We start from the raw sequence: 14,789 nt of genomic DNA, 5'->3' as shown, positions 1-14,789 counted from the left end.
ATACAAAAAAAAAAAAAAAAGAAGAAGAAAATATTCAAAAAAAAAATACAAATATGTATTTGACGAAAAATGACGTCATACGTGGATATTTTTTTGGACTTTTTTTTTTATGTGTTGAGAAAAAAAATAACAAAAATAATTAAATAGCATTCAAAAAGGACATATACAGCAAGCATCCCAACTTCCAAGCAACCCAATTGGCTGTGTTCTAAACAACCAACTTCACTTTATTCCAGACATGGGTGGATAAGAGATAAAAAGAAAATTTCCACATTATGCATGAGATTTCCAACTGCATGCGTGTAAAAGAATGAAAAGCTGCAATTTCACCAGTTTTTTTTTTTTTTTTGGGCCACAGTTATGGTAGTCACTCATCATCGTCCTGGCCAATTGTGGCGAATGAAAATGGAGAAAATTTATATCCATCCCCCTCGTAGAACTTGTTCTGGAACTCAACCCAGTGAAGCCTCAAGGCATGCAAAAAGGCACTCAGAGTTTCCATCACCAGAAGAACACCCACCGTCGCACATATAAATACTATTATGCCAATTATGAGGATAACGATGTTGTTGAACCTGTAGGAATGATAACGCTAGGCAAATTATTTGAACTATCAACACACCCGACAATTCCAAAAACAACGAGAGAATAGAGAGCCTTACTCCATTGCAAGAAGTAGAACTTTGTCATAAAACACACTCGATAGTTCTGAATGAGCAAGACTGCATAAATCCAAAATGTATAAGCCATCAAGACATCAATGGGAGGGAGACAAAATAACTTCATGTCACAAGGATTCCAACTTCTCGACCTCAAACCGAAGTTGTATCCACTTTAAAAGTATTTTAAAAACACACGTGAAATTGTTCGAGTGGTGAGAGGATAGCATTTGCCAAAACTTACAACCAAAAAGAATCTAAGGGGGACATTTGGTTGGAATATCATAATCAAAATCAAATACTTGGTAATTATAATAAGTTTTAATAAAAGTAGACTCTTTGTTTAGTAGTAGACGGGAATTGAAATCATTATATATATATATATATGTGTGTGTGTGTGTGTGTGTGTGTGTGCGCGTGTGTGTGGGGTGGGGAGGGGGGGGGGGGCATGGACCAAATGCCCCCTAAGGCCCTAACTCCCCTAAGTGTTGACAAACACTCTTAACATCAAGACATATAATTTTGATGCATTTCCATAGTTCCACTATGTGACTTCAGAAAAGTATATTGATGAGCATAAGTAAATTCAAGGAAATGGGAATAAGATTATCAGATTGATATCTGACTTGAATAGTTAAAAGACAAGGTTGTTGGATACACACCTGAGGGCCCACAGCCGTAGGTAAGAAGCTGTGTTGGAGATTGCTCCGAGAACAAATTCTATTGTATGAATTAGTTGATGTACAAAAACTTCACTGAATTCAAAATCTTCATGTCCATGTCCATGTCCATGATTGTCTGTTTCTAATTCAGATGCATCATCAGCATTCTGAAGCGGAGCATAGGATTGACCTCGATGTCTCTGAGGAAGCAAGAAATGATTGTAAATAAATATTCACACAACAGAACCTAATAAGTGGTATTCAATTGCTCTTGGATGTGTCAAGCATATACATACTTCCTCGTGTTGCTTCTTCAAAAGTAATGGCTTTGGAAACAGCATCCATGGAACAGCAACAACTGCGAGTAATACCAGCAAAATCTGGCAATTGGAAAAAAATAAAAAAAAAAAGAGATGGTTTTCCTCAGAATTAATTCCTTATAATCCACGACCAATACCCAAATACAAATAGTATCAACAAAACCTGAAGGTACTTTTGCCCAGTAAACATCTGATTCTCTCCCAAATCATCAGTAGGGCTCAGAAACATATAAATCATAACATGGTAGAGATCAGCTTGAGAACCAGTGCACCATTTCAAAATTATTAGAACTGTAAGGTAGCCAAAAAGGCTGTTTAAGAAAATCATCTGGGGAACAAATTGATGCCTGAAATAATTTAAGACAAAGTTTAGTATAACAAGAGGACATCCAGTACTGAGAACACACAGTGGAGGTAATAATTTTCTTTAAATAATTGCATGCTTGAATGTGAAAGCAGGCATTATTGAACATGATGCAAAACAGATGCTCAAAGAAAATAAAAATTTAGAATGCAAGGCTAGTTTAACTTACCAGATGTTTATCCCATTTTTAAAGAATTTTGCATTAAAGTAGCTGAGAATGATTCCAAGGTTCATCTGAGCTACACCTAATAGAATTGACATCTTCATTTTCAAAGAATTAAGAAATGGTAATTCACTGCGGGTGCCATGCCATTCAGGATCAACACCAAATGGGTAGGTGTCACGGACCTTAATTAAGCCCGTTGTAAAAGCATCCCTTCAACAAGTAGTTCCATGATTAGGAGCAACAAGGAAAAATAACACAAAAGTTTCACAATATAGTTGATAATTCACTACTTACCTGCAGGAAGGATCACTACAAGCATAAGCTGAGCGCCCAAATATTTCAAAAGGTACAGAAAAAAATTCATTATATATAAATCCTGTGTATATTGAGAACAATGCCATCATAAGAATAACATATCGGCCACCAAAAGCCATCTCCATTATATCACCGAGCTTCTGTTCTCACCAAAAAAAAAAAAAAAGGACCAAGAAGAAAGAAAAAAAGAACTTTAGTGATGCTCATAAAATTTACAAAACTGAAAACAAAAATCAACAACAAAAAAATGTAAGAGATACTGGTTCTATTTGTGTCACAACTATAGTTAACAAAGCAGAAAAAAAAATTATTCCATTTCTTTTGTTTTTTTTTTCCGTCCTTCTAATTTTTAATTTTTTTTAATAAGTTGAACTAGATTTTATCTTCCCAGTGTGAAAGAACAAATATCATCCATATTTCATGCTCAGTATTCAGTGGAGGAAAAGGTCAAAAAAACCCCAGGGTCATTATTGGAGTAAAATGGCTCTCAGCACATTCATAAACAACCATGGGTAGGTGGAGTAAGTCATTTTGTACTAAGATTATGTCGTACCTGGCTGGAAAGTTTCTTCTCACGGAGAACAAAATATAATGTTGCAAGAAACAAACATATCCCGTGTCCCCAGTCTCCAAACATGACGGCAAATAGGAAGGGAAATGTCACAATTGTGAAAACACCTGGATTTGCTTCTTGATATTTCGCCACCCTATAAGAATCATTTATAAGATACTCTAGAATGACAACTATTGCAAAAAACAATGAGCACATCAATGTGTGCAAGAACAATATTAAACTACCTTGTTTCATGAATTCATGGCATAAAGAATGGGAAGGTAAAATTATGGAAAAAAAATTAGTTTTCTTATAAAGATCCTTCCACAGAAGCACAAAATTATTAGGTCACTCTAGGATAATTAGTAATTTACTACTACTAAGCCCACAACTTTCTTCTAGGCATCAACTTAATACAGAAGCCACTGATTATTTCTTCTCTACAGAAGTTACCTTCAATGGGTGCCTAATAATTGAATTTGTGCATATTTATTAGGTCATTAGATATGTGCATTTAGATAAGTGATGTTACCACTACTCACCCATATGCATCAACAATTTCTTGGAAAGCAGAAGTAAATTTGTTTGTGCGGAAATATGTGGGTGGTGATTCTGTGGTATGCAACACCTGGAACACAGCCCCAACTTGTGAGTTGCAATCTAAAGCTGCCTTATGCAATGCATTTTGTATCTGCAAAGTCAAGACAAAAATAATTTATGTACCAATCTAAACTTTATCAAATAGATCTTCAAAATCTCTGTGGTGACAACTGAAACTTGTGCATCTCAATTAGGATCACGCTTAAAGATTATGATTCTGTGTGTGAGACTAATGAAAAGAACTAAAATGACATAAAGAAAAACAGTACCTGGCTTGTTGCAAAAATTGGACACCAGCCCTCTCCTACAAGGCACTTTTTGGTCACATCAAAATTTAGCATATTTAATGTGTGGTAGACAGATTTCTCCTTCTTCACCTTCATATATTAAAAATAATGCAACTGTGTAACTAGATATTAATTTGGCATAAAAGTCATACATAGGCATATAAATGTGGAGAATATGGCCCGTCGAAAATATTATGTTGCATGACTAAGAACTGCATCAACTAACCAGAAGGTTCCATTGTTCAAATTCAAAGGCAATAGCCTTTAACAGATTTTCCTTGTGCGCCTGTCCAACTTGTATAGTGGTTTTCAATTCTGAAAGTTTTCCTGATACCTAAGAGACAAAATAAATACAATCTCATACATTTTGAACAGCAACCTGTGACTTGCTCTCTATCATAGAGTGAATAAAAAAGGAGTAAGCTGCTTTTTTTTCTTTCATTTCATTGTTTCTTGAGTAGGGAACTATAGCTGTCCACCAATGTATTGAAACATTATTCATAGAGGATTCACACTATAAAAGATATGCAGAACAAGACAAGGGTCCATGATTGCCCCAAGGTTCATATTTGGAGACACAGATCCTGTAAAGGAAATCTATTTCATACCTCAGTTATTATCTGATATTGTTTGCCGATGTCATCCATGAATGGGTATCGATTAGCTCCAAATGCATCACAGATTTTCAATATTTTGTTCCTTGCTCTTTCTCCAGAATAAAAAGTAATAAATACATTTTTCTCAACCTGAAAGTAATTATCCAGGAGCACAATAATAATGAAATACTGATAGTGCAGAATAACATGAAAATTAAAAAATAAAATAAAATTAAACCAGCATAGAGAAGTACAAGAACTAACCTTTTCTCCGGAAACAGGATCTATGACAGTATCATCTAAAACAACTTGCTTTAGAAACACATTTCCCCTGGTTGCACGAAACAGAATCCTTTCAAATGCCATAGATTTTTCTCTTGAAACAAGGCCACTGACATATCCCAGCTTAACTTGCTTTGATGGATCAGCTGACATTGTCTACATAATACATAGTTCATGTCAAAGCATATTGAGGAAAAACATTATCTTTAAAGAAAACTATAAAGCAATACTAATCTACCTGCTCCAATAGCAGAGGACTATCAATTGATCCCTCAACAAGGTTGTGCTCCTCGAATTGTCTCTGCTGAGCAGAAGCACTGCTTTGAGCTGAATGGAAAAATTCACCAGCCTGAAATGAGAAAATAGTGCATACCATTACAAATTAACAAATGGAAAACACAATTAATAGCTGTAAAGCACATTGCCAAACAATCTGTTGGTATTGGCTTTAAAACTAAAACAGTGCACACCTTCTGCATAACAAGCCTATATTCTAGAAGTTCATTATAAGACCGCTCCAACTTTTCACTGTTTCCATTCATTTCAACCAGCTCTGCTTCAAGTTCTCCAAGTTTTACCTGGCCATACATCAATAAATTAATTGGTGCATCTGCCAAGCAAGGTTAGAACCTGATGCTGCTTAAAATAAAAAGAAAATGAACCAAGGAGTTATATGTTGAAGAAATCCTTAAAGTTCACAAACTAAGCAGACCTCCAATCCATCCAGAGTGACATTCCTGCACATTACAGACCCTGATGAAGGTGAGAAACCCGCCTTTGTCATTTGCTCCCGGAAAAACCGAAGTCTGCGTGCCATTTCGCCACATCTTTTAATCTATTCCAGAAAAGATTTAGTTCATTATATGTATCACAAATAGCAACTAAATATCAAAGAAAAACATTCAATGAAAAGAGAAAAGGGGTATGGTAATGCCAGAAGAGTTTTGAAGAATGTGATAAAGTATCTCTTTCAATTATGGAGCTTATCAGCTTAATTATTGCTTATCAAAACTTTAGTATACCTATACTATGATATGTGAATTGCCAAATAGGTTCACCATTTTGAAAAACAACAAATGTGAATCATAAAATTTGTTAAGAATCAAGCATGCCAATCTAATATAGTATTAATAAGATTAATATGAAAAATGGGTAATAAAAAAGCAGTAAGGACTTAAGGCTACAAGTATTTGTTTGAACCAAATTTGCCAGCAGATGATAGTGTTACTAAATAGAGATGTGCTGGGGGAAATAGTAACTGAAATATTTAAGACTGGAAGTTACATGCCATCATTAACCTCTCAAATAAAAAACATGGCATCTGCCATTAAGAAGAAAAACATTCATTGTAATTTGTGGTTTAAAAACACAGATCAAGAAATCAAAATCAGTGGCAGAAAAATAAAGTGAAACCTATGAACAATCAGCATTTCTCTAATAGTACAAAAGTCTTTATATGAGCAATGTGCCAAGAAAAAATGCAACAAACCTGGACTGCATATGTCCTCTGGAATGGGCTCTTCTCAGCATTGAGCTGCAGATTGTAATTATCAATAGAGAAAATGGAATGTTAAATATGTCAGATTAGGATGCAGAATAACCAGCAGAAGATCTGGTCATAATATTTACAAAATTCAAGGAAATCAAAGTTAAATATGTTAGATTTGCTTCTAGATACAGGCAGGATTTATGAATTAAAATGCAAACTGATGATTACCCAATAATAAATTGCACTGCCTCAACCAAAAAGGTACGAAAAAAGAAAAGGAAAGTAAGAAAGATGTCCAGGTTATTGACAAAAGAACAGTCCCAATTCCACGTATTTGTTAGGAAAATGCAACAATGAATGAGTAGGATCTCCTTACTATATATTTCAAGGCTGGCCTGTGAAATCCATAAACAAAGATCAAACTTATTTATTAAAATAAAATATTTATAAAAATAAAAAATAAAAAAAGCACCAAAATTGAAGAGGAAACAGTGATCAATGCGAAATTCAATTAAACGATCATCAAACTGTGAAACAAATATAATGCGACCGATGCATTTTAAGAAATCAATCAAGTTATTACAAAACGATTACGAAATGCAGGCTTGATCAAATCACGAAGTCTTCGAAATGTAGGCTCGATCAAATCACGAATTCATGCAGTCGGCGTGATTCAGTTTTGAATGCGAAATAATACATCGATGAAGGCACACAAATATGCGTTTACGTGGATGTATGTGTTATATATACGTAAACAGATAAGATAGAGAAGGAGGCGAGGAGCTTACGTCTTTGAATTGGAAGAGGCCATGGTCGCCGAGGTTGGAGATAGCTTTGTGAGCCAATTCCATCGGAATGATCAACTGCGCCAATTGCATCGGCTCCGACCGCATCAGATCCATCGTCGGACAACATCTTCCTCCCTCCGCCATTTCTGTTACGAAGCCAAATCTGTCACAATGTGGATGCCCCCCGTTTAGTCAATGATCGGAGGGAAGCCTCCGGCAGAATAATCTAACAGGCTTTCGCCGTCCTTTTTCCTGACGGTTTTCGTGTGGTATCGCCTTTCAATATAACTCAGATCTAAAGTAGCCGTACGGTCAAAATTCTATATATGAAGGAATTTCTACATGCACACGCTACATGGGAAGTTGTTAACTGAAAGTTTGTATTATATGCATTGTCAACCAAAGTACATATTGTATTTACATGTAACACCTTACAAATATATTTATCTTGTAAACACCCTTCCGTAGTGGTGGCTATGATTTTTTCAGTCACAAAAAAAATAAAATTAATTATTCTACTCACCATCTCATTTTGTTTGTCTCAACTTTGGGTAATATTTAATTTTGGGAGCTTCTTCTACAATGTAGGCACGTTGTTATATAACCATTTAATGAGTTGAGATGTTTTTTTTTTAATTAAATACAATTCTAGTTAACAATGATTATTTAACTGTTATATATGCAGTAATCATGGGCCTGGATTGGTTAAAAGATTTTTAAATTTATTTATAAGTTTTATTTTTTATTTTTAATAAATTAATATTTCCTCTCCAAGTTCTTTTTTAAATTAAATTTATTTTTTTATTCTTTTGTATAAATAAATTAACATCTAAAAAAATATATCATTAAAAATTTATAGATAAAATCCATATTGAACCTGTAATTTATTAAAATTAAAATTCTAGATAAATTTAAAAATATCTCCAAACATTTAAAGCCAACAATTAAATATAATACAGTATATACACCACAGTGCATACTCTAGACTTTTCCTTTAATTTAGTATTAGTATAAAGCCAACAATTAAAGAATCACTCACGTTATTTACAATTCAATATTTTGTAATATTTAGTTTTGTATTAGTATATAACATTTATGTATTAGAAACTAAATTAAAAGTATTATTATTAGTAAATAAAAAAATGAATTTAAAAATTTAATCTATTTAAGAAAATATTAAAGAAAACAAACCAACCAAGAAACAAAAATTCATTTGACCAATGAACATTAAATAAGACAAGTGGGATATATGTATTTAAAAACTCAAAAAGTACTATTAATTACAAGAAGCTCAAACTTAAAAATTGTATACAAATACGGAGTATTAAAGAAAACAAGTGTATATTGGAAAGGCATTTGATTATATTACATTATAAATAAAAAGAGCTAAACCCAACCAAGTATTCATCAAATTTGAATTAAACATTCATAGATTTATAATTAAAACTCATATCACTTGTCTGATGTAACCAACAAAAAGAAAGTGTTCTTCCAATCTGAAGTAAATGTTGACAAGTCCATTGCGTTTGTAGACTAAGGTTACACAACCATTGCGTTTGTACCAATAAAAAATAGAGGAATCAGAGAGGTTTGTAAATTTAACTACAAAACTCAAAACAAATATAAACAAGAAATACAATCTGATTAAAACTTGTCCTTTGATATTCCTAGATTCTAAATGTCGAGGAAATGTCTGAATAATATAACCGGCAGAATTCAGGTAAATGCTACAATCATCTGACCTGTGCGGAGGAACAAAGTAAGCCGGATGCATCTGCTCCAATGGCTGAAAGATCACAAACAGAGCAAAGCTGCCCTTCTTGGGATGGAACAAAATGAGCGTTGCAGTAGGGGCAAGTGACATCCTTCTGTCCACGGTAGATAGGGACGTATGTTGCCCCACAAACGACAAAAGGATTTCTGAAGTCGTAATTCAGCTGTGAAGCGTCTTGCATGTTTTTCTCAGCTGCCTGCAGAACTTGTCGGGCTAGCTTGGCCTGGGATTCAACAGTCGGATTGGTCTCCAAGAGTCTCCTAGCAAAGTTGGCTGCTGTCATCATGTTGCGGGCCTTGTAGCACACAGTCATGGCATTCTGTAACGCGAGTCTCAAATGGGGAACCTGGAGGTTACAATGGGTGAAGTAGGCAGCTAACTCTTGCTGTCGAACAGGGTTGTCCTTTGTTTCCTTCCTCTTAAGCTCCATTTGCAAACCCAAAACATACTCCTTGACAATGATAACCAGTTCCTTAACCTCGTCCACTTCTCGTCTTGACTCAACAACAATCAGGGGAATGGTGTGGAGGATGCTCTGGAAAGTTCGAAGGGCCTCGGAGAATTTCCCTTGAGTTGTCAGCTTATAACCACTTTTAAGTTTCTCTTCCAACTGAGAGAAATTGAAAACAAGAGCAGGAGGACCTCGCACATTAGGACTTGCTGATTCACTCCAACCTCTCTCAACAGCCACTGAAATCACTGGGGCTGAAGCGGAGGCAAGCAAGTAAGTGTGACTGCCTACGTGGAGATCAGTAAACAATTGTTTTAGAGGATTGAAGTTCCTAATGCCTAACTGTCTGTTCAGCAACCGCATTGCAGTGTCAAAATTGCCAGCAGCTGCATGTTCGGCAGCAAGAGATGATTTTTGCACCCAAATCTGGCTCACGGGCATACCAGGGGTTGGGGCAATGAAAACAGAAGAGCGTGCATTAGGAGCAGCCTTAGGTGTCTCAGCATCAGGTGGCAGATCCAGATCCTCAAGGTCCCATCCTCCCTCGTCATTTTCTTCTTGACCTTCCACCTCCTCCAAGACTATATTGATGTCACCATTCTGCATATTTTCAACCTCACCAATATCCAATGACTCACCCCAATCAGCATCAGTAGGTTCTTCATCGTCCTCCTGTGCACCCCTGTTTCCAATATCCAAAGCACCTCCAAATATTCCTTTAGTAACCATCAATAGAGGCCAATCTCCTCCACCAGAGATAGGTTTTTGGGGCAACAAAAGAGAATGAGTCTTCTGCTTAGGCAAAGAAGGGACATTACCACCAAGTTCTTCTGCAAGGCGCTCAGCAATATCACTAAGCCCATGGACTGAGGCTGTGATGTAGGCAAGGGGAAGATGACCAGCATTTTCCAAAATCTTGACACGTTCACGAATGTCTCCAAGGTACAAAGCATTGTGGAACTGACCCATCACTTCATTTTTCACCTCAGCAATTTTCATCATCTTAGATAACTTCTCCAGATTCCCAGTTATCAGATATAGAAAAGATAGTCTTTCAAAGTTTTTCGTCTTCTGGTATGCATACTCAACAATGCCAGCATTACCCTGGCGAAGGGCCTCCACCCCTAGCCTATACCAGTGATCTTTCTCATCTATCTTCTTAGCAGATTCAAGTGCAATCTCAATGTTCCCACTCTCAAGAGCTAAGTTGAAACGAGTACGCTCATCTTTCACAAAATGGAGAGCAACTTCTGGAAAGCCTTTCTGCTGCAAATAGGCAATCATTGCTTGCCCACAGAGTTCTGAGTTCTTAATCATGCTCATAACCTGGTCATATCTCTTCTTTAGCAAGGATAGCTTGAAAATGTACTCAGTTGAATCTATGATAATGGGACGGTTTTTCCCATCTCTGTCCAAGCAAAAAATGGTGTTCCCATAGATTTTAGTAATATATACTGGGATATCCAAGGTCTTGATAATTCCACTATCCCCATTAGGAAGGCAATACTTAATGTGGGTCAGTGTTGTATATATGAAAACTCCATTGTCATCCCAGGCTCCACTCTTAACACGAATGGTCTCATGAAGCGTGCAGCGATTCACCAACTTTTTATCAGCTATGACAATAGAATGTTTGCCAAGCAAAGCAATACTCTCCATGTCATTTGACCAAACAACATACCTAACAAAAGATGTTTGAAGATCTCCAAGTACAATCCGCTGCTGGAGATCAAATATCACCACCCTGTCCTCTGCCCGGCACAGTACATTTCCAGTCCCAGCATAAAATATTGCATCAGTAGCAATTGGAAGAATACTTTTCTTGACAATTTCATTTTTGAGATTCTTGACTAGAACTTGATTGGTACTCTTCTCAAGCACCGCAAACCTCTGCCGAGCAATAAACACTGCTGATCCTCCACTTCCTCTCTTTGCATCTTGAACTGTATCACCCCTCCCATAACTGTCTTTGGGCACAACATATAGTTCATAAGAACCCCCATCCACATCTGAACATATTAAGACAGCATTTTCAGTAGCACTGTATGAAAGGGTTCGGGGACCTTGATTTAAGCTGTTTGAACCAGGCCTACGAATTGGTATCAACTGTGTGTCTTTCTGAGTTGAATACTCATAGATACGAAGGAACCGGTCTTTAACATAAAACAGAGAATCTCCACTCACAGAAAATGCAGGGCGCTCTCTCTCTAGCTTGAACACTATCATCCCACTGTCATGCCCAGCTGCTAGAAGATTCATCTCTGGATGAGCTGCAAGGATCCAGAACCTGTCATGCTCCCTGCGGAAAGTCTGAAGAGGAGTCCTTTTTGTAGCATCCCATACACGGATGCTTTTATCTTCCGAATTTGAAACAATAACATCTTGCCTTGCATGAAATAAAACACAGGAAACATTGTTCATGTGGCCCCTCAATGTGTCCACTTCCCAAGCTTTTGTATCTAATATACAGAAGAAAGAAGCAATCATACAACATGTCAATCTAAAAGAATGCAGCAACATTGTACAATTAATAATGCATCCTGAGATCCAGAAATGTTATTGCTGGTAGTACACATCATGGAAGTTTTCTGATGCTCAATCTATGATTCTCTAGTCAGCTAAATTATGTGAGTTGAAAAGAATAAACCAAGTCCAAGTGCTAAGTTTAGGACAAACATATATACAGGCATATAATCAATTCTCTCTATTTTCTTTTATTCCCATGAGGGTACAATATGAAGCACCCTCTCTGCTTCTAGTTTCCATAACAATACCTTGAAGTGAACGTTGAATTAATTGAAAAGCGGCTGTCAATTTAGCCTGTTAATAAGGTCATCTTGACATCATGCAGCAGAGGCAACCCTTTACAAGAGACTTTTTGAAGGGCATATGGATGCTTTTAGGAGTGTTGCTTGCTGTGGTCAAGTAATTATTAAGGAACCAATTACCAACTAAAGTACAAGTCCAATATATGACTAATTTGCACTCTATGCCTACCAAAAGTTCAACTATCCATAAGCACAAGAAAGATCATAAGTAATTATGTAGAAGTAAAATAAATGAATGGAAGTTCAAAAAAAAAAAAAAAGTCTAAATGCCTCCAAGCTTATTAATTTTCAATTCCTCTAAAGTTTCAACTTTCAAGCAGTACTTCTTAACAGATGGAGTTAATACCATAGAAACCCAACTTTAAATCTGTATCATGGAGGAAACTGAAAGCACTTGTTCTATCACTAGGGAAGTCACAAGAGCAATAGATCAAGGAATGCAGATTCAGATTATGATATGGTTTTCCTTCAATTAAGCAGTGAACATTTAGTGCTCCAAAAAGAACTAAGTGTGTATCCGTATAAAAGAAACATGTAAGGTTTAACAGAAAAAGAAATTAAACCCACTGGGCATACCATTCATTCGCCAAATTTTCACTTGCCGATCATCTGCACCAGACACAATTAGGGGGAGGGTGGGATGAAATGAAGCCCAATTAACACCTCTATCATGTCCTTCTAAGACATACTTCACCACAACATCAACCCCACCGAAGAAATCTGAATTCATCTGACTCAATCGCAGGATGTCATCAGCAGGGGAAACTGTTTTCTTCCTCAAGGCCCCAATGTCCCAGACTCGAACGGTCTGATCCAGAGATACTGAGACAACCAAATCCTCTTTGGGATGAAATGATGCAGACATCACATAATGGTTGTGACCAGTCAAGACAGAAATACATGTACGAGACTGCCAATTCCATATCCTGATTGTCTGGTCATCACTAGCACTAACAATCCAGGGGGATTCATGGTGAAACTGGACAGTCCGGATGTAATCGAGATGTCCAAGGAGGGTAAACAAACACCTATGTTGCTTGTAATTCCATACCTTGATTTTATAATCATCACCTGCAATAGACAGTTGAGGAATCAAAAAACAAATCTCCATTGTTTATTCTGTGCTAACTTAAAAAGTATGCAAGCTACGGCAACTATAAACTAAAATAACAGTAATGACTACAGAAATTGTACATATCCATTGTTTGAGCTGCGCTAACTTTAAAAAAATATGCAAGATATGGCAACTATAAACTAAAATAACAGTTACTACAGAGCATGTACCATTAGGCATTAGCCCTTATTTTTCTAAATCTTGAATGATCAATTACATGAACCAAAATGACTAATTATACTGGATCCCATTTGCAAGGAATGCCACTAGATTTCCACTAAGCAATGCCAGAAAAACATGAAACATAAATTACAAACCACGCTCTAATTAACTTTGATCCCGTTAATGCATCCACATATGTACAGTGTGCATGATTGACAGCCCATTGCTCAAGTGAGCAAAACAGATAAGCGACAAAAATGCAGCACTACGTCACTACCATTACACAATATAAGCGAATCATTAGCAACTTAACACATCCCACGGAATTATCAACGGACAATTCCCGGATCAGACAAATGATGATCAAACATATCGTGGATCCACACTCCAGACTACTAATCGCAAAGAAATAAAAAGTGATCCGACCTCCAGATACGAAGAGAGGCTGAGAATTGTGGAAGTGAACGCCGCGAACAGGGCCATCATGCTCGTCGAACCGATCAATGAGGGTGCCCATCCGGTAGTCCCAGAGCTGGATCACGCCACTGTGAAGACTGGCCAGGATCCATGGCCGCTTACTGTGGAAGCTCAGCCCCTTCACTCGGTTACTCTTCGTCTCGAACTTCGTCAACATTTTGCTCCAATTCTGGAGCTAGCCGCTAGCGATGGAAATCGGAATCCCTAGCGGAGCGGTGAAATCGAATATGAATCAGATCTTAGAGAAACGGTGCATTCGAAATGGAGATGACAGTAAAAGAGAGAGAATTGGTGTGGTTAAGCGGGCGGATGGTTAATGCTTAGAGGAGAAGTCTCTCATGGAGAAAGTGAATAGGGTCGCTGCCGGTGGATCTACCAGCTTAAATGGATCCGTTGCACAATTTTATTACTCTGCTGTTACAATGCTAATTTGGTAAAACCATGGGATAGATGTTGCACTTTTGATTTCATGCACTATTCATTTGTATATTTTCCAGGTAAGCCAAATCCGAATACTATAGGTGAAACTAGTTTTGTAACTTTAGCTCACAAAATATCATAATCATAATAAAATAAATTAGTCTATATTATTTATAACTGTCAGATTTAAATCAAAATAATCAAAATATTTGATTATTTGTTTGAAGAAATAGTATTAAGTTATTTATTGTGTATAATTAAGATTTTTTATTTTAAAAAAATAAAGGAATAGGGGAGAAATAAGCCAATTCCGATTATCATTCCAAGTGAATGGTTATAAGTTCAAACTCTAGTTGTAAGAGAGCACAACACCTGTTGGGACACGCGTACAGCGGAGGATACCAAAGAGTTGTAGTTCGCTCACCTGTCGGTGACCTGTGGCTCTAGGAGTATTATAGAGGGGAGGGGGGGGGGGGGGGGGA

The 14,789-nt window shown here is 36.7% G+C and overlaps 2 protein-coding genes across 2 annotated transcripts; both read right to left on the bottom strand.

Moving 5' to 3' along the window:
- Window positions 1-58: 58 nt before the first annotated feature.
- Window positions 59-7,438, bottom strand: LOC116022036 (V-type proton ATPase subunit a2-like). The gene is made up of 18 exons (XM_031262582.1): window positions 7,082-7,438; window positions 6,294-6,338; window positions 5,517-5,639; window positions 5,275-5,382; window positions 5,043-5,153; window positions 4,787-4,960; window positions 4,535-4,672; window positions 4,153-4,260; window positions 3,909-4,016; window positions 3,582-3,730; window positions 3,040-3,193; window positions 2,466-2,626; window positions 2,175-2,381; window positions 1,805-1,988; window positions 1,618-1,701; window positions 1,322-1,521; window positions 663-722; window positions 59-575 (listed from the first exon to the last, which is right to left on the bottom strand). The coding sequence occupies exons 1-18, from the start codon at window positions 7,223-7,225 to the stop codon at window positions 368-370; spliced, it is 2,466 nt and encodes an 821-aa protein (XP_031118442.1). The 5' UTR covers window positions 7,226-7,438; the 3' UTR covers window positions 59-367.
- A 1,055-nt stretch (window positions 7,439-8,493) lies between these two features.
- LOC116022035 (coatomer subunit alpha-2-like) lies at window positions 8,494-14,269 on the bottom strand. The gene is made up of 3 exons (XM_031262581.1): window positions 13,837-14,269; window positions 12,711-13,205; window positions 8,494-11,765 (listed from the first exon to the last, which is right to left on the bottom strand). The coding sequence occupies exons 1-3, from the start codon at window positions 14,042-14,044 to the stop codon at window positions 8,815-8,817; spliced, it is 3,654 nt and encodes a 1,217-aa protein (XP_031118441.1). The 5' UTR covers window positions 14,045-14,269; the 3' UTR covers window positions 8,494-8,814.
- Window positions 14,270-14,789: the final 520 nt, after the last annotated feature.

Source organism: Ipomoea triloba, chromosome 6 (assembly GCF_003576645.1).
Source record: "Ipomoea triloba cultivar NCNSP0323 chromosome 6, ASM357664v1".
NCBI classification, from domain to species: domain Eukaryota; kingdom Viridiplantae; phylum Streptophyta; class Magnoliopsida; order Solanales; family Convolvulaceae; genus Ipomoea; species Ipomoea triloba.
Note: the sequence above shows the minus strand (reverse complement) of the source record. Positions and strands in the feature narration are given on the sequence as shown.

Bases quoted from the DNA above. Each gene is read 5' to 3' on its own strand.
- LOC116022036 (XM_031262582.1), bottom strand. From the start codon at position 7,225: ATGGCGGAGGGAGGAAGATGTTGTCCGACGATGGATCTGATGCGGTCG. The intron at 5,640-6,293 runs GTTTGTTGCATT...TTTCTGGAATAG, and splicing joins AGAGGACATATGCAGTCCAG to ATTAAAAGATGTGGCGAAAT. The intron at 723-1,321 runs GTGTGTATCCAA...GGATTTATGCAG, and splicing joins CTACGGCTGTGGGCCCTCAG to TCTTGCTCATTCAGAACTAT.
- LOC116022035 (XM_031262581.1), bottom strand. From the start codon at position 14,044: ATGTTGACGAAGTTCGAGACGAAGAGTAACCGAGTGAAGGGGCTGAGC. The intron at 13,206-13,836 runs GTCGGATCACTT...TGTCTATTGCAG, and splicing joins GCCTCTCTTCGTATCTGGAG to GTGATGATTATAAAATCAAG. The intron at 11,766-12,710 runs GTATGCCCAGTG...TCTGTATATTAG, and splicing joins GAAAATTTGGCGAATGAATG to ATACAAAAGCTTGGGAAGTG.